Source organism: Lepidothrix coronata, unplaced genomic scaffold, assembly GCF_001604755.1.
Source record: "Lepidothrix coronata isolate B3197 unplaced genomic scaffold, Lepidothrix_coronata-1.0 Scaffold19, whole genome shotgun sequence".
Classification (NCBI taxonomy): Eukaryota; Metazoa; Chordata; class Aves; order Passeriformes; family Pipridae; genus Lepidothrix; species Lepidothrix coronata.
The window spans coordinates 6,824,894-6,843,959 of record NW_016690199.1 but is presented as its reverse complement, the minus strand read 5'-3'; the positions used below and the strand labels follow the sequence as shown (position 1 = coordinate 6,843,959).

At 42.6% G+C, this 19,066-nt stretch overlaps 1 protein-coding gene across 2 annotated transcripts; it reads right to left on the bottom strand.

The window, feature by feature from the left end:
* Positions 1-3,386: 3,386 nt before the first annotated feature.
* On the bottom strand, positions 3,387-12,871 carry SLC25A29 (solute carrier family 25 member 29). Of its 2 annotated transcripts, XM_017807477.1 has the most exons (5): positions 12,782-12,837; positions 11,088-11,131; positions 9,006-9,040; positions 6,369-6,452; positions 3,387-5,744 (listed from the first exon to the last, which is right to left on the bottom strand). In XM_017807477.1, exon 5 carries the CDS (start codon positions 5,709-5,711, stop codon positions 4,995-4,997), a length of 717 nt encoding a protein of 238 aa, XP_017662966.1. In that variant the 5' UTR covers positions 5,712-5,744; positions 6,369-6,452; positions 9,006-9,040; positions 11,088-11,131; positions 12,782-12,837; the 3' UTR covers positions 3,387-4,994. The 2 variants fall into 2 exon arrangements, with proteins under 2 accessions (XP_017662966.1, XP_017662964.1); XM_017807475.1 differs by lacking the exon at positions 9,006-9,040 and having other exon boundaries at positions 12,782-12,871.
* Between the last annotated feature and the right edge of the window lie 6,195 nt (positions 12,872-19,066).

The window sequence follows — 19,066 nt, the reverse complement described above, 5'->3', positions numbered from 1 at the left end:
AGCAAGCACATCAGATTCTGTGTAAGAGTTAATTTGAACTTTTCAGGTCCTGGCTTCCCCTGAAGTAACAGAGAAACAGTTTTGCTCTAGGTAAATGGATAAGATCACTTATAGCAGTAACTAGGTTTTAGACAACTTCAATTTCAAGGTTTTCCAAATCCTCTGTTACTTTTTTCTAACAGAAAACTAAGATTGAGTACTGGTTGGGTACCATGCCTTCTATTGCGTCTTAAGGTGTGGATGTGATAACCCTCTTGTGAGCTGCTGTTCTCACCAGGTTCCTGTGAATGCTGGAAGCTCTCTTCAGGAGCAAGCCTGAAGTTCTGTCCAGTATTGGTTTAGGGAGGGAGAGAAAAGGACAGAGAGGCAGTGGTGTCCCTTGCAGAACTTCTGTGTGCTTCTCTTGCCACCACTTATTAAGTGTTGTCGCAGGTTTAAGTGTGATTTCTCTTTGATCGGGCTGATACTGGGTGACATCTGTGTCAGTGCTTTCTCTCAGCCTGGGCAGAAACTCCCTAGTCGCAGTTTGCCAGGAGATGGCAGTGAATTACCTGTTTGCACAGCGTGACCAGCAGACAGAATGGCAGTGTCGGGGTGCCCCTGTGAGGTCAAGTGTGTGTAGGGTGTCCTGGGGTGTTCAGTGGACCCTGACAGACTTGGAGCATGCCAGTGTCAAAGAGCAGATTTCCCACACACCAGTGCAGAAGAATGAGGAGTACAATTCTGAGCTGATTTCTGAGAGTCCTGGGTGTACTTGTGCATTCATCAAAAGCACCAGCAAGGCAATGGAAATAAAGACTGTAAATAAAAACTGTCGAGTTTTGGGGTCATATATGCATGCATACATCAAATATTAATACTAAATATCTTTAGAGAGAAATGTGGAAATCTAATGACACGTGGTGTTAATGAATGTGCTTTCAGCCACGAGTGGCTATTTTGGTTAGCTGATAGACCTGTAAAACACCACTGCTTCTCTCCAACAGTGGCTTCCTGGAAAGTCCAAGCTCGCCCGAGGCAGTTGAGGCCTTTGCTTCAGTCTGTTGCTGCAAGAGCATTGCAGAGACTGTAGAATAGGACAGATGTTGCACTGGAGTCTTGCGTTGCTGCTCTTTAGGGAATCAAAGATCTCAAATAAGCTGTTTCTCTTCTGGAGCAGGCCCACAGAAAAAGTGTATTTCAGAAGAATGCTGTGAATAACAGGAGTAGTTTTGAGATAAATCACAGAGCTTATAAAGACTGAGGCATAAGATGTACTCCTTGTTACATAGTGGAAAATCCATACGCAAGAAATCATGTCCTAATGTGCTTCAGCTAAAGTTCATATCAGCAATTGGTTGCAAGACAAATCTGTGGAAAACTGCCTTGTTGGTTAGTGTTTTGATTTAAGGGCTGATAAAGTCAGGTGTCCTTCACAGCTGCAAGATGCTTGTGAAGGACCTCACTAGTGTTGCCAGCTGCCATTTTGGCTTGCAAAGGTTTTGACTGCCTCACATGTGAGGCATCGTGCAACTTCTGTTTTGACTTATTTTTCAACCCATTTATTTTTTCTCAGCAAAACAGATTTGGCTTTTTGATTTGGAATCCTTCAGTTTTCAATAACATTGACTGAACCTCCAATGGATTTATATGAATCCAATGACTCCTATAGCTTCAAAGGGCATACAGATGTTCATGGTTTGGAAACAGATCGTAAGGAATAATGTCAGGTCTTCAGGTTTACCTCTTTTGTGGTTGGTTGATTGATTTTTATTCTTTTTTCTTGCATAGGTTAGGGGTAAGGGATTTCATCTAGAGTTTTCTAGAGGGAGAAATAAAAATGTGCACAGTCTCTTGAGTTATGAACTGGCAGGGAAGCAGGTATCTGCCTTGATTAAATTAAGGGTAGAAGTTACTTTTATATTTACCTTCTTTAATTGCAGTTAAAAAGCTTCAGCTTTATTACTGGGCTGTTTGAAAAGCTTTCAGGCTGAAAGCTGGCTTTACCCTCCTCTCATGCTTGTTGAGTAACATCCAGTGTCTGCTACTGATTATATCTTAAGTTCCAGATGGATGAAATTCTGGAGAGAATGCTTTAGTAAACACTACAAATAAAATGTTGTATAGCCCTTTTCTGTTTTAATAACATTAGTCTTTTAGGGATACACTGTTTGCTTACTTCAGGTATTTGTGTCTGTTCCATAGTTCAGTGTTGTTGTTCCTGCCCAGGGAACAAAAAGTACTTGACTAGAACTGACCCTGGTCACGGTCAGTTGCAGAGGTGTTGGCCTTTGCTTTTCTGATCTGGCAAACTGGATGCTTGACAGGGTTTGTGTCGGCCACAAGAAGATGAAGTAGCAGAAGCAGGACTTGAAATAACCTCTCAACAGTGAGGCTGGAGTGAGTTCAGAGAAGGCCACAAAGATGCTCAGGGGGGTTGGAGCACCTGTCCTATGAAGACAGGCTGAGAGAATTGGAGCTGTTCACCCTGGAGCAGAGAAGGCTCTGGGGAGACCTTAGAGGACCTTCCACTACCTAAAAGGAGCCTACTGTAAATCTGGAGAGGGACTTTTTGCAAGGCCATGGAGTGATGAGGGATTACAGTTTAAAACTGAAAAAGGGTAGGTTCAGATTAGATATCAGGAAGAAATTCTTGACTGTGAGGGTGGTGAGGCACTGGCACAGGTCGCCCAGAGAAGTTGCGGCTGCCCTATCCCTAGAAGTGTTCAAGGACAAATTGAGTGGCGCTTTGACCAACCTGGTCTAGGGGAAGGTGTCCTTACCCATGGCAAAAGGGTTGGAACTAGATGGTCTTTAAGGTCTCACCCCAAACCATTCTATGATCAGCAAGGAGAGGTCTTTTTCATAGGTCATCATCATCCTGCTTTTCCTGGGTGGCTTTTTATTTGAAATACTGATGGTCTTTCTGGGCTAGTTGCACTGTCTAAAAACAAAAAGCTACAACCTACAAAACTTTTTGCTAAACTGTGCATCACAGAGCCAAGTATTCTTCTGAGTCAGATATGAACAGTTCTTGATTCTACGTGACTCCTCAGAGACCCAAGACTTGTCTTCAGCAGTTGTACAGCCTTGGTGCTGATCAGCACTGCTTAAATCAAAGAAATGCAGAATATGAAGGGTTTAAGCACAGCACCAGATCTTTGGCTTTAAAAGCAGGACTGTTGTCTTAGCAGCAGAAAGGTCAGTTTGAAGAAGTGAGGCCAGGCAGTTTCCTTTCTTTGCTCCAGTGATCTGATTGACTCTGCCCTTCCTGGTAGTGAATGGAAGGCAGATGGGAACAAGTTTCTACTGGGAAAAAGCAGAAACCCCACCCTCTTGCAAGCTTTATTTGACCCAGAGAAGCATCTGAGTAAAACATAAAAACCCCCTGAGAACCAAAGTAAAAATTTTAAAAAAATTTATTTCTTCAATTTTATATACAATAATTACAGTCTACTGTACAAAGGTGTAAATGGTCTTTACTGTGAGTTGTTGTGCATATGCAGCTTAGTAGATAGATTTAACATTCAATTTGAATCTCAGTGCAAGTAGGCACTAGAACATCCATCATACCTCCAAGGTATAAAGAGACATACCAGTTTTACAGGTTTCTCCAGCATATTTTGTTACAGTGCAAAATGCTATGACATAAGGTTTCTTTAGAAAATTCATATAAATTAAACACATATTGCACTTGTCCCAACCAAAAGTGTAACAAGTTGTACTTACTGAAATACTTTGATATTTTTTAAAACATTGCTCACACACATGCACTCCTTCCTTCTGGCTATTTGTGCCAAATATGTGTAGGGTTTTTTTCAAATCTTAAATAACTGTTTATAGCTCTTTGACTAATACAATCTTTCTTGAACAGACTGCTAAAAAAAATAATCACAGCAGATTAATGTAACAAGAAAATTCTCCAAAACCCTTTCCAGTCTTCTTTCCAGTAGCACTGTAACTAAATACATAAAGATCAGTATTGTTTCAATTCATAATGCAAGTGTATTGAACAGCAACCATTTCAGACACTTACACCTCTATTTTCTGAAAAGATATGAAACCTCTAGTTCTAAATATGTATTTCTATGGTACTTGGAGCTGCTAAGCTAACATTGCACCCACAAACATTTTGTGCAATACCACAAGCAGGACTTTGACATCTGTACATCGCTGGCTGCTATGGGGCATGTTGGGAGAAGTGGTGCAAAGTTGCATTAACTTTGGAGAACAAAGTCTACGTGGGCTGAACTAACTTAATACAGTCCATGCACCCACCAAAGGAGAAACAGAGGTGAAGGCAAACAACATCAATCTTACTAGATTTGAATTTCCCTAAATCCTTACAAGCCTTGAGATTTAAAGGAACAAGTGCATTTGAGTGCAGATGCTAACTTTGTGCTTAAGATATTTATTCAAAGCTGAAAGGTAAGGGAGTAGCTTAAATGCAAATATTTTCTCTCTTTTTTTTTTTTTTTTTTTGCAAATCAGTATGAACAAAGTTGCTATTAAAACCACTGACGTATAAAAGCAGAGGATAAGTAAAACACATGACTAGCTGAATGCTAGTCCATGTCTTAAACAGTTCAGGGTTACCTGCAAAATGCCTCCAACATTTAATTTATTCCCCCTACTTCACCTTAAATGTACTTAACTCCTGTCACAAACAAAATGAGTATTTCTTTCATGACAAAATTTCTGCATTCAACTCAACTCATTCATTTGGAGCATGAGTGGAAGAAAACAATTTCTGGTACTATGGCATTCTCCAGATCCTCTTCTGGAGCCACAACAATAACTTTCTAAAGGCAGGTCCCCGTCTGACTTGAATACTACTAGATATGGAGTCCTGAATAAGGCAAGATGCTGTTTATACAAGTAGTGAGATGAAATCCTAATTTGACATTTAGGAATTCTTTATACAGATAGCATACATCTACACTACTTGTGCAGGTCAAATGTTCATGTTCAACAAAACCCAACCAGCTGGGCTTTGGATGAGGAGAACAAACAGATTAAGTTTGCAAATTGGAAGGCTGATGGATTACTAGATCTGGTTCACATTCAGGAATGTTGTCGTCTGACCTCATGTACATTAGGAACACAGTGACAGTAGCAAAGGTAGCTGCATTGACAGGAAAAGCACGGAGAAGTGTGGAAGTGAGACCTCTCGTGAACACCCTCCAGCCTTCTTCATGGTAACTCTTTCTGACACAGTCCATAATGCCCTTGTATTGTGTAACGCCTCCGACCCCATCGGCCTGAAGTCGGGATTTGATCACATCCATGGGATAGGTTGAGAGCCAGGACACAATTCCCGACATTCCTCCAGAAAACAGCAGTTTGGGAATAACGTAACTGTCTTCAGCTTCACAGCCTAAATACCTAGTCATGCAGTCATAGGTCAGGAAGTAAAAGCCAAAGCTTGGAGTTTCTCTTATGAATGTAGAGACCATGCCCCTGTTGATTCCCCTCAGCCCCTCCTTCTGATAGATTTTGATCAAACAATCCAGAGAATTTTTGTAGTTCTTCGTTTTCTGTTTGTATTCTCCCGTTCCTTGAAGCTGCATTCTTGTCTTTGCCAACTCCATGGGACAGCAGATGATGCACTGGATAGCCCCTGCTGCTGACCCTGCAAGGAACTGGTTTAATGGAGTGTCTTTTCCAAGAGCACGAAGTGTGTTTCCTTGTACACCGAACACAAGCGCGTTAATGAATGTAAGTCCCATCATTGGTGACCCAATACCTTTATAGAGTCCAAAAGCCTGATGGAAAAAGGAAGGAAAAATGCTTTTTAACAGTGGTGTTGATAATGTTCTGAAACTGCAGAATGTGGCCTTTCTGGGTCTCCATTGTGCCCTAACTTTCTAGCAGTGGCCGGAAGATCAGAACCACCTTGCTTTGTAATAGAAATTTCATCTCTGCCTAGGACAAAAACAACTAAACAACTCAGCAGTACAAATATATAGTCGAACATATCCATAAAATAATCTTAGTCCATCAAGAGAAAAGTTTTCTGGCAAATTTTATACTTTTTTTTAAAAGTATCTTAAAGCCTGAAGCCACCCTTTTAGCTGAGGTCTTAAAGCTTCAGCAACACCTCACTAATCTCTTCACTCATTGCTCTGATTGCTTGGGTTCTCAGAAAATTAGTTATTTAAATAACTTATTATTTTATTTAAAAAATTAACTTCGAAATACCAACTTAGTAATACTCTTCACAAAGTTTCTGGCAAACTTCTGATTACAATATCTGCCCTAGGTGAGGTTCAGAGTATGCTTTATCTCTTGATCTTCAACATCTGTAGTTTTGTTTTGTTTTTTTTTAACAGCTTTCCCACCCTTTTGAGTCAAAATATACAAAGATTAAAAAAATACACAAAACTTACAGATTCTTGCTTTATGATGGACTGAAAACAATGGAAAGTCCCACGGTAGAGAGGCTTCTCTACATTTTGAACTTGTAGACGAACCTATAAAAAAAGTTGTGTGAGATACCGATTTGTACATCAGGAGCAGCCTAGTGGGTAAACTAGTGTCTTGTACCTATGTGGAAATCTGCTATTGCAATGGATATGCAAGAACACGGGCTGGACACTAGATATGTGGCAAAATCATTTCAAAATCTTGTGTAAGTGTTTTGAATTAATTTGAGGGGTGAAAACATTAAAGTAAGAGGATTATTAACTTCTTGTGAATATCAGAAAACCAGTATGTGGAAAGGTGCATTGTTATCTAGAATTTCAAACAGAAGTTTTCCAGTACAGGCTACAATAGGGACTTTCTTTAGCTGCCAGGAATAATTCTGTTCACACTAAGGAATATCTGTACAAACCTGATAGAATTTTATAAAAAAAAATTATTTGCAAGTCAATTGTGAAATAAGGACAGTTTTAAAAGAATGGAAACTTTCAACAACACCCATGGTGTATCTGGTTACCAGATTTGGTCCATTCATTGAGATCTGATTTTTTTTTTTATTCAGAGGGTAGCTGGACAGTGACTCTTAAGATGTTTGTCTTTGCATAAGAGAAGGAATAAAAAGCCACTAGTCCTTTTAAATTTTAGTCTTTTTTTTTAAAACCTGCTGAATACAAGCAATTGATGAGGGTGTGGCTGCTTCAAACCTTTAATGCTAGTAATCAATTAACTTTCCCAAAGCTGAAATAGTACATTCTACTGGACAGATAGATGCTGCTGTAACTGGTGGTCTTAGGAGACAGGCCCTTTTCTGGATGTTTTTAAACCTTTAATGGAAAAGTCCAATTCTGTTTTTTTCATGCTAATTTGCCCTCAGTATGGTTAAAAAAGTGTCAATTATACTTAGCTTATGCAAAGCCCTACACTGCAATAAACTCAATAAGTTGGTTTCACTGCATTGATGAAGTTATAAATCTGTCTTCGATCTCCAGCGTGGAGGGTTGCAATGTTCTTCAGAAAAGATGCTTATCAACCATTTAATGCTGCTGCAACTCCAGGGCAAAAAAACTTCAAGACTGTTATTCTGAGCAAAAAAAAGAAGATTATCGTATCTGTGTGAAAGATTCCTGAACTTAAGATCTTTTTATCTGTTTTTGCCTAAGGTAATGAAAACCACCACCAAAACAATGAAAGACCTGTAAGATATGAGTCTAGAAAAGGATTGTGGCGGTGGTTTTTCAGAATGCTATATTCATGCTAGCTTTCTTGGAAGGAAAAATAGATTATTTTTTTTTTAAATATTCTTACCCATATTTTATGCTTCGTAAATCAAAACACTAGTTTTCAGTATCTTTTTAGTATACACATGAGTGTATGCTAGCATACTGGGAGGCTGAGATCCTTGCAGGTCTTACAACATCTTAGGGTTAAAAGCAGTCTTTGGTAGGATTCAAAGAAAATAAATCCTTTGTTATTTAAAGGGACGTCTGGGGGATGGGCAGATTGTCAAAACTGTTAAAGAAACAGGTTCACAAACAAAGTCGTAATTCTTAACAAGCTATCACAATTGCACAAATAAAGGTTTTACTCCCTTTATAATTTACTACTATTGTTTCAAACCCCATCTGTGAAGCTAGTGGACTTCCACATGGATATGCTCGGGGAGATTTGCAGCTTAGAAACCTTCTTACTTCATCTTTTCTACACACTTGTGTTTAGTAGTTTAGAATTAGTCATATTCTATATATGGGTTGAATTTCCTAGTAGCATATAGCTCCCACTTTTGCCCAAATAATTTGTGAAATATTAACAGATTAAGCCCTGTTGTAGGATGAAATATTTAGAGAGTACCGACTCTCCAGGTCTAAGAATGAAAAATGTCTCTTTCTCTTGAGCACAGTGCTGGTCACATCGAGGTACCCTCATTAGCAAGCTACTGTGTAAGGCAGTGAGTGCACATAAACTTTATTTCATGCATATTAATGCCATATTCAACAAGCTCTGTAGTGTCTACAACTACAGGAAGAATGAATCATGTGCAAAGTTTAGCCTTCTATTCCATTCATTGGCCTATATTCTTGCTTCCTTCTTATTGGAAACAACTGTTTCTAAGGTTTTAGGTTGAATAGTAACACACATTAATTTCACATTACTTAAGACTTGCATAAAGGTACTGAAGACTAAACAAAAAAACCCCAAACCACTACATCCCCCAAACAGTCCAAGCATTTAATAATGCGGGGAAATAAGTGACTTTAGAAGTGTTTTAGCAATGAAAACATCCTCCAAAGATATGTAGTGGGTGAGACCTCAATAACAGTGTGCCTGAAATTCAGTTTTAGAGGTACTGTGTGTGGAACTTTATACAGCCAGAAACGCATAGCAGAAAGAAGGTTCAGAATAAAACTACATTAAAAAAAAAAAAAAAAAAAAGGGATATTCGAACCCCGCTCCCTCCATGCCATAGCTGTAGAAGAGGGACACATCAGTTTAAAACCAAAAAGGGAAAAAGCTTTGTAAGTCTTTCAGGTCTTTACTTGAACTAATACATTTGGGAATAAATTAAGACTGAGAGAAACAGAAGTGTTCACCTGGGCTATACTTACTAGGTAACTCTCCCGTGATGAGGCTTATCTGTCATCTACAACAAAGTAACACTTTTGCTGTTAATGAAGACAGCCCCTAGCTCAGAAAGTAAAGGCAGTTAAAAGCAAAAAAGCAATTTTATACATTACATCAACAAACCAGGGAAAAGCAATTTGCCAGTTCTGAGATCAGCTCAGTTGCAGGTTTTGCAGGGTGACTTCACCGGCTTAATTTTCTCCCTGTGTGTCCCACCATCCCCCTCCCCGCTCTGTGAAACATGAGCACCAGCCAAAAAAAAACCAAAAAAGAGCTTAAATGCCAAGACAGAAGTAAAATTCTGGCTTATCTAAGCAGCTTTTCCATTGTTCAGTTATATTAAAAATGCACAGTCTAAGCTGACTACCAGCTAGCCCTTTAAACACTGCAGAACTATAACAAGAGTTAATTTTTAACACATATACATACACAAGTTATGCAATGTTTTGTTTTGTTTGTTTGTTTTTTCCCTTAAAGGCTGGTTAGTTTTCCCACATACAGTGATAACTGTCCCAGCTAATAACATAAATATTAGTATTTGCTCTAACGAAAAATAGATTGCTTATAATACCTTCAAATGGATATGAAAATATCATGTACCACACTAGATTTCAGAAACATGGAGAGTCATCCAGAAACAAACTATTTGCTCTATTGTAAAGCAAGATGCTTTTTTCAAAGCCAGTACATCTATTTTGCAATAATATATCTGCTGAAACAAGCATGGGAGCCACAGTTTTTGCGGACAGTTAAATGTTTACTTTCATGCAGTAGAAGCTGTTCCACTTCAAAAAACAAAAACAAAACAAAATAACCCACAAAAAACCCCCCCAAAACCCTACACATAATTGACTTTAATTTGAGCATAGAATTTTTGCAGTTTTGCAGGATTCAGTGAAATGACCCATCACCTTCAGTTAGGTACGTGAAACTTGGCAGGTTGGGAGTGAGAGAAAAAGACAGCTGGCCCTGTACCACCATAAGAAAAATTGTGCAAGTCTGGATAATGCCATTCCTGAAAATATATACTAGAATTCAACTGAATTACTTAACAGTCAAATTTACCATGTTCTGAACGACAAAAAGACAGACTTTACTATTTGAGGAGCTTGCACTGCAAGCTTGCAAAGAGAAGTAATGACCACTAGCTCGGGAATTCTGTATTGAATTAACCATGTGCTAGGATACAGAACATGGTGATGGCTTTCATCAGCCCACGACCTTTGCGTATCTAAATTCAGCAGGGTAAAGGTATTCCAAATATAGGTATAGTGCACAACAGGCTGTCTGCTGAAGTTAAGTGATCGGGTATATTAATTTAGCAGGGAATATATTGATATCCCTTCTTCTATTCTTCCAGGAGGGGACTTTGGACAAGGCTGCCAAACAGTGACTTAAACTGTCCTTCCGTTCTGAAAGATGGGTTGGGACTCCTGGGAGCCCAAGTTGGAGGACCCTTCAGAAGATCTCAAATCTTATATATGAAGTAGCTGAAGTATGTGTGACACACACAATTAACAGATCATCAGAAAATCAATTTGAACTTGGAAAGTTATAAAAATAATACTTGGAGGAAAAAGCCCCCAGACAAGCTTCACAGTTGGATTTTTATTCACTCACACCCTTTGGCTAGTGCTACAAATTAAGGAGTAAGTAGCAGAGCTTGAGGGGACAACAAAATACAATATTTCAACCTAATAACAAAGTGTGTTTGAGTTCCAAATGCAGGGAGAGGCAGTTCTAGCAGTTAGTGTTGATCAGCTGCAGAGAAGCAAGCTTAGAACAAAATTTGGTTAAATGTAAGATTGTATTTCCAAATACAATATTGTTACTGCACTGATGAACTTGCAGTTTAGGTCAAGGTTTGTCATGTTACTGGGTTTTCATTTCTGAGGAGCTGTAGATTGAAAAATCTATAAACAGGTTGTGGAGGCTTGTTCCAAGCTTTCCCACACAGATTTATGCTCCTACAGTGTCTGGGGAATTTTTTTTTTTTTCCTCTCCCACTCTTTGGAGAAACTTTAAGTTTTCTACTTAAAGGCAAAAATGTTTCATAATCAACCCACCTTAACAGTGTCAAAGGGGTGTCCTACCAGCACTCCAGCAGCACCTGAAACAAAACAAATGCCATGGTTATTACTCTGAGTTTTCTTTCCGGGTCTGGGGTTACAATAGCATAAGCAGGACCACCAGCCTGAGGTGAGAGTGCACAGCATTGTTGACAGACCAGGTAAAGAGCATCCTATCAAGTCAGAAGATAAGAAATCTACAATTCAGTCCTTCAGGCCAGTACTAGGTGCCTTTATGCTTCTCTTCAAGCTTCTGAGCCCCAGGCAGAGGTTGAGGTGTGTGACTACAGAGCATGCCACATCATACGGAATGTGCAGCTGCGACTCCTGCCCTCAGCCCAAGGCAAGTCCAGCAGGCAGAAAATGCAGGTTTCCTCTGAAGCATAATGTTTCAGGTACATGTCACTCTTTGCAGGCACAGAAAACATGTAAGCTTCTCTAAAGGCAGAAGAACATTCCTGCTCTCAGCCTTTCCAGATGTGATAGTAGCACCTGTAGCAGGACCAAGCATTACCAAAAACCTTTGTTTTATTCTAGCATTAAAGGTCTTTACAGAAGTCACATGCAGGCCTATTAGTTACACCAGTCTGAATACAGGCATTTTGCACACAGGCTGAAGCAATGAATCCTCTAGCTCTGTATTTCTGTGACCCACCAATCCTTAATGACCACTGACAACAGCGAGAAGTACAAGAGCTTCAATGCTCCTTCCCACGTCTGCAGAAAAATAGCTGCCCTTCCTCTCCCGAGGAAGATGTGGCAGCAATACAGTGCCCACCCCAGGATGGTGCAGTCCAGGTTGTTCAAGGCCAGCACAGCGGCAAGATAGCCCAAGATAGAAAAACAGCGCTGTGCACTCTGTTCGGCATGGAAAGGCCACTGGTACAACTGACCCCACAGGATCCCCGGCAAGGCAAGGATCACTAGGATGAAGTCAGAGAGAGGCTGAAAAAAAGAAATTAAAAAACAAAAATCTCTTCGCCAGGTTGGCAAGAAGAACAACAAGCTCAAATACCCGAAAAGAGGCGAGAATAAATCTCCTGAAGATAATTTAACAGCTGCTAAAAATAGCAGGCAGCAGGCCGGCGGCAGATGCACCGGGAAGCGCGGAACGCGCCGCACGCGTTCTCTCCTCCTCTCCATCTTAAAGCTCCCCGGCTGTCCGTGTGTCCAGGTCAGGTCTCCCGACCGCACCGCTGCCCCTGCGCTCACCCCGGGCCCCTCTTCCCACCCCCGCTCCTTCCAGTTCCTTTGGGCAAACGCCGGTGCTGCGGCGCGGTCGCGGAGGGGTCGGCCCGCACCCCCCCGGCCACAGGGGAACCACAGGGGAATCCTCCAAGACCTTTCCCGACCGTGCTCGGCCCCCACCTGCAGCGGGGCTGCCGCGCTCATCGCCCCCGCGCCCGGCACCATCCTCCGCTCCCAAAATAACAGCGCCGCGCCCAGCCCTCCTCTCCAACCTGCCTCCCTTTCTTCCGCATTAAAGAAAAAAATTCGCTTTCCCCCCATTCTCCGCCTTTTCTCCCTTTGCCACCTTTTTATTTTTCGCACCATACTCCCCTTTTCCTTTTGCGCTAATTTTTATTTTCTTCACCTCCTTCTCGTTTCGTTTCCTTTTTCATCTCTTTTCCCCCCTTCCCTATAATTTTTTTTCCTGCATCTCCCCCTCCCCTCCCCGCGCCGCCACTCACCGCCGACGCACCCCGCCAGGAAATCCAGAGCCATGCCGGCACGGTGTGTCCCGGCGGGGTCCAGCCGTGCGCGCCGCCACTCCGCGCTCTGGCTCCGCCCGCCCGCCGCCCGCCCTTTCTATCGTCCGCCCCCCCGCCCGAGAGGGGCCGGGCCCCGCCAACGGGGGCGGGAGCGATGGGACAACTCCCCCCCCACCGCCCCTATCCACTGGTGGCCGCGCGGGGGCCGCTCCGGCCAAAGGGCGGGACGGGGATGCGGCTGCGGCTGCAGGGAATGGGGGCGGCCCAGCGCTGCGCGTCCCTTCTGCATTTCTGACCCCTTCCCTCCCCTCCAGCCTACAACCTGTCACTTCTTTTTCAGCAGCAGCTGCCTTACTAACCAGAAGTAAAGGCTGGAAAAAATTTAGGAGGCTGCAGAAGTGGTGGTTGGGGGGCAGAGGGGACAGAGCATCCCTCCTGCAGAGCATCAATATTGCCGGAGTTGTTTTGGGTGGTTTGGGGAGTCACCGGTGTTTGGAAATCCTGTGGAGCTGATGTTGTGAGGACTTTGGAGGGGGCCACCTTTTAATAAGGATGAAATGCCTGTAGCATCCCTGCTATGAGGGAAAGAATGAGAGCCATGGCTGTTCGGAAGGGAAGGCTCTTGGGGAGACCTTGTTCAGAATCACAGAATGGGTCAGGCTGGAAGGAACCACAGTGGGTCATCTGGCACAACCTTCCTGCTCGGGCAAGGTCATCCCAGAGCACATGGCACAGGATTGTGTCCAGACAGTTCTTGGAAATTTCCATTGAAGGAAACCTCACACCCTCTCTGGTCAATCAGTTCCAGTGTGTGGTTGGTCACCCACTCAGTAAAGAAATTCTTCCTCATATTTAGGAGGAACTTCCTATGCATCAGTTTCTGCCCATTGACTCGACCTATTTCCTGTGGCCACCAAGAAGAGCCTGGTTCCATTTTCTTGACACCTTCCCTTCAGATACTTAGAGACATTGATGAGGTCCCCTATCAGTTGTCTCTTCTCAAGACTGAACAGGCCCAGTTCCCTCAGCCTTTCCTCGTAAGAGAGATGCTCCAGTCCTTTGATCAACTTTGTAGCTCTTGGTTGGACCCACTCCAGGAGCTCCATGTCTCTCTTGTACTGAGGAGCCCAGAACTGGACACAGTAATCCAGATGTGGCATCAGCAGGGCTGAGTAGAGGGGCAGGATCACTTCCTTCAACCTGCTGGCAATGCTCTTCCTAATGCATCCCATTTATTGTGGCCTTTCAACACTTAGAGGAATTGTAAAGTTGGAGAGAGATTTGTTACCCAGGGCCTGTTGTGATAGAACAAGGACTAACCATTTAAACTAGAAGAGGGCAGGTTTATATTAGATATTAGGAAGAAATTCTTTACTGGGAAGGTGGGGAGGTGCTGGAACAGGTTGCCCAGAGAAGTTATGGCTGTCTCATCCCTGGAAGTGTTCAAGGCCAAATTGAATGGGGTTTTGACTAACTTGATCTAGTGAGAGGTGTCCCTGCCCATGCAGAGGGGTTGGAACTAGATGATCTCTAAGGTCCCTTCCAACCCAAACCATTCTAGGATTATATAATCAGACTCCTCCTCCCTCCAGTGTTGTGCCAGAGAAGGAAGGAAGGTTTGCACCAACAGATATGGGCTTTGAGCCAACTGTTGCCCCCATGGCACAATGGGAAGTGTGGGCATGAGACCCTCTCTCTCATAGTCAAAGCCACAAATCAGTATCTTGCTGCCTATGGAGCTTGGCAGAGCCCTGGATCTCAGTCTTATACAACACTGCTGCACTTCACCCTGCAGAAGAGGCCTCTCCCCTTCCCACAGGCTTTCCTTGTTCTTTATTAATTCTGTTTTCCTGCTAACATTGCCTGGCTTCAGGGTGCCCCAGTGCCAGAGCCTTTAAATGGGGAACTCAAGTTGTTGACAGTTTCGAAAAGGGAGCGCTGTTTAAGCTGCTCGTTATTTCTGCAGGCAATGTCTGAGAAAGGGGAATACCAGTGGCCTAGAACAATAAGTAGCCTATTCCAGCTTTGCTTAGAGTAACATGATCTTCAGGGCCTGCATAGTCAGTTTTTAGAGGGTAAATTCCAGAAACAGAATGGAAAAGCAGATGGATTTTTTTTTTTAAATTGCTTCCCATGGTATGGCAGTTATTTTCTAGGTGTAGCAGCTCAGTACAAAGTCAATAAAATCTTGCAGTGGAATAGTATACTAAAAATCAAGCCAGTTTTTACCCTCTGTGCAATGAAAGCACACAAACAAATGAACAAAGACAAGGAAGCTTACCAAGTGGTCTGAAACTACTACAGAAAAAAAACCTGAGAACCTGTCCCATATTTAGCAGCTCTTGGACCATCATTGCAATAAATAAGCAGACAAGATGGAAATGCAAAGCACTCAATGAATCCCTAACCTTCCCAATATCTTCTTCCAACCTAGTGCTCCTATAGGTTCCTTCTCATCTCTAAAAGCTGCCAAATCAAATCAAGAACTAAGGTGTCTCCAGAGTGCTTTGGGATTCCTGATTCACACACCTGTCCTACCTGGGAACAACCATTTGGTATCAAGGAGCAGGTAGGTAGGCTGGTCCTGCCCTTTGCCACAGCCAAATGGCCTTGGGGGCTGCCCACTCCTACTCTATCATCCACCTCCTAACAGAAGCCTTAGGTCTCACTGAACTCATACTCCTGCAGCCAGTACTTCAGATCAGACAAGAAGTCCTCATCAGTCTGTTTTTCTTAAACATTTTATCCAAGTATAAGTGGAAGTGACTTTCTCTCACTGAATCTTGTCTACTCTGGTATCCATGGGAGGAACTACTACCTCCCATGTGCAGAGCCCTACAGATGAAAATCCAGATGTTATATGCATCTGTCTTGCAGCACAAGTCTTGGAAGGATCAGCCTGGACCAAAACATTCCTGGACAAAGTGTTTTTAATCTGTTATTCAAATCCTCTGAACTCACAAGCAATCTGCCTCAGACGAATTACCTTCTCCACCAGAAGTGTTTTTTAATCAATGTTTGCCCAGGGAAAACATTTCCTCACTCTTTGTAGGTACTTCTTAGGTTATCTGAAGATAGTTTCAATCTTAGTCTTTTTTTCTCTGAATGATATTAATTAATATCCTTTGATCTCTGAATCCTCTTACCCCTCTCTTTCTTCAGCTGGAGTTCCTTGAACTGAGCTCTAAGGCCTTGTTAAGTGAGTGCTGGGAGATTACCCTGGGTATTTGCAGACAACATGGAATACGAGATAAGATATTTGCAGGAGTCATAACATAATATAACATAACATACATAGCATAACATAGCATAGCATAGCATAACATAACATAACATCATATAACATGATATTGTTCACTTATGGGCAGCCTGACACATGATGTGCTCCAGATCCTTTCCAGTAGATCAACTGTGTGCCACAATATTCCTTACTTTGATCTTTCTATAGTTATTCGTAGCTGTTCATGCTAAATTGTTTTTTCCAGATTGTATTTCCAGTTTGTCAAGATCACTTGAATTCTATTCCTGCTGTTGATGTTTATGCAGCCCCTCCCAGGTTGCTGCAATCTCCTAAGGCCTGTCTTGTTCCTGTGTGCTTGAGCTGTTCCTAATAAGCTTTATTCAATGTTGTGGAATGGGTTTTTTTCAATGCTACTGAGCATTGGAGTGCTTCAGACAGGGCACTTTATATACTAGCACAGAGAACATCAAGGGCTCATTGGTATAAAGTCTGAGATGTCCAAGGCTGTTTCACTAACAAATGAGCATGGCTTTAGTCTCACTGGGGAGAGTTTCTCTTTTGTTCATTTTTTCTTGCTTGGGGTTTTGTTTTGTTTTCAGTTCAAGTTACACTTGTGAGGCAATGTTGTGTAAATGTGGAGGAGTTTATTAAGTTTGTGTGTGGGGTGGGACAGTGAGTCAATATAGATGTTTGTATTTGTGTGTGGCTTCCACAGGAGCTTTGTGATTAAGGAAAGGAAGTCATAGAGCTCTTACAGTTTGGTAGTATTTCTCAGACCAGGCATTTTGCCAGTTGATCCAAGGCTTTATGTGTGCGGTACAGATATACTTTTGGAGAGAGGAGACCTAACCTGACACGGAAGGAAACACAGATTTAATGGTTCTCTTCACTGAGGCTGTTTTTTCTAGATATTTCAAAAGCTGTGTCTGATCTTGTGTCCACTCTGTTGATGTGTGATGACTCTGTCTCAGAGCATGACTCAGATGCCTGTTGGGACTCTTATGCCCTTCAGGCTCCATAGATTTTTCTCAGCTGTGACTGCCCTTTTTTTCATTCTGCTGAGGCTGTTCCAAGTACAACTTAAAACTGCTGGGATGCATCTCCTAGAGTGCTGGAGTGAGGGGTTGTGCTTTCCCTGCTTTCTTCTTCTTTGGGAGCATTTAGCTTCCCTGTTGGACGGTGAAATGTCTGGGCTCCTCAAATAAAGAAGGCAGAAAAGAAAGAGCTAATGGCAGCTTGGGAAACGTACAGTCTACCAGCACCTACGGCAGATGCACTGCCACAGGTCCGAGAGAAAAGCTTATAATTTAATGTTATCCTTCAAAGAACCTCTTCCTTTTGTTCCCCTTGTCTTTTAGGTCTGAGGGGTGGCAATCCAGGTGGAAGAGGCTTTGCAGAGGATGCTGGAGGGGTGAGATAGCCAAGAAGGTTTCACTTCATTCCTGTGGCAGGAAGTGACCCTGTCAGCTGTCTGCTGCCCTTGATGGCACCCGGAAAAGACCTGGGAGAGGGTGACCCCAAATGGAAACCCGGGAAAGGGAATCAGGAGACTAGGGAAGGGAGCATAATAAGGCAGAGAATAAGCAGCAGGGCAGAATAAACACCTCAGGTAAACAAAACATGAAGTGAAGGGGCAAAGGCAGAATGAAGTAGGAAGGGAACAGAAATGTGGAGTTGTGATAAACTCAGAAAATCTGTTGGCAATGACTTCTGATCAAATATATATCGTTGGCTCAGGTGTCTCAAAATCTTTCTGTTTGCTTGTGAATTTGGCATCAACAATTGCCCATGTCCCAGTAGAAACATCCCACTAGAATGTGGAGGGTGGTGGATGAGGGAGTTTCCCCCTTGCTCTCTAGAGCTTCACTGGGGCTTGGCCAGCTCTGGGACTACCCTGCGGGAGAATTCTCTTTCATATAGCCTGCTGCCTGCGGCCCCTTCCTTATCTTCATGGCTGCATCATCACAACTTCAGTACTCACCATGTAACCCAGAGAAATGCATCAGTTTCTGTTTCTGTTTTGATCTGTGACTGGATTTTGAACTTCTCCTTCCTATCACCTGCTTTGGCTCCCTGAATCAATCTTCAAAGACTCTGGAGCAGCAGCTTTCTCTCTGTTACCTGTCTATTATGTAGACCTGGGTGGCATTCAGACCACATGCATGCAGCCATGTGATCACTGCATTTACAGCAGCAAACTGCTTGCAAGGAAAACCTTGCATTTTCCAGAGACTGCAGTCCAGCACAACTAGGCTTGGTGATCATCTAGTGCTTTACAGAATAGTTGACATCTAAAGCAGTGACTAATAAATCCAAATGGTGAAATGAGAGAAATGTTGGGACATAATGCACATAAGGAAGAACTAGGAGCTGCGCTGCTCTGTGAAAACACCCCTTTGTCTGAAAAATAATCTTCTCTAGGTGAATTCATTGAGTACCTTTGTGTGGATTTGGGTCCATTTTCTTTGTTTTCCTAAACACTGCTGTATTTGCTGCCCTGCATGCTGTTTACATTGTCCCACTGTTATTGAGTCAGGTCATTGGGATTCTCCAGATCCTCAGGATGCATCTGTAAATGAAGACAGGGCAGCTAAGGCATTATTCTTAGGGGACTAGATGCCTTTATTATCCATTAACTTTATGACCTTGGGTGGCTTTAGGGTATTCTCTGACGTCATTATCCTACTGACTTCAAAGGTACTGTATATCAAGTGTTGAAACTTCCTAGCCTGATAAAATCCCTTGATAAGACTGATGTTTCAAAGCATGAAATGTAACTGATGCAAGTTGTACAAGAGTGGAGTGCTGCTGAAACAGGGCTGCCTTGCTTACAGATCTGCTGATGGGTAGGGGCTTTGTGATCCCTCCAAATGTCCTGGTCAGTGTCCTGGGATGTGAGATCCCTTCTGTTCCCAGGTGAATCAATGCAGATGAACAACTGCCCAAGCTGCTATCTGAAATGCTGAGCTTGTGAGAGGTGCTGCAGAAAGGGAGTGGCTTAGTGTGTTCTAAATTGTGAAGTG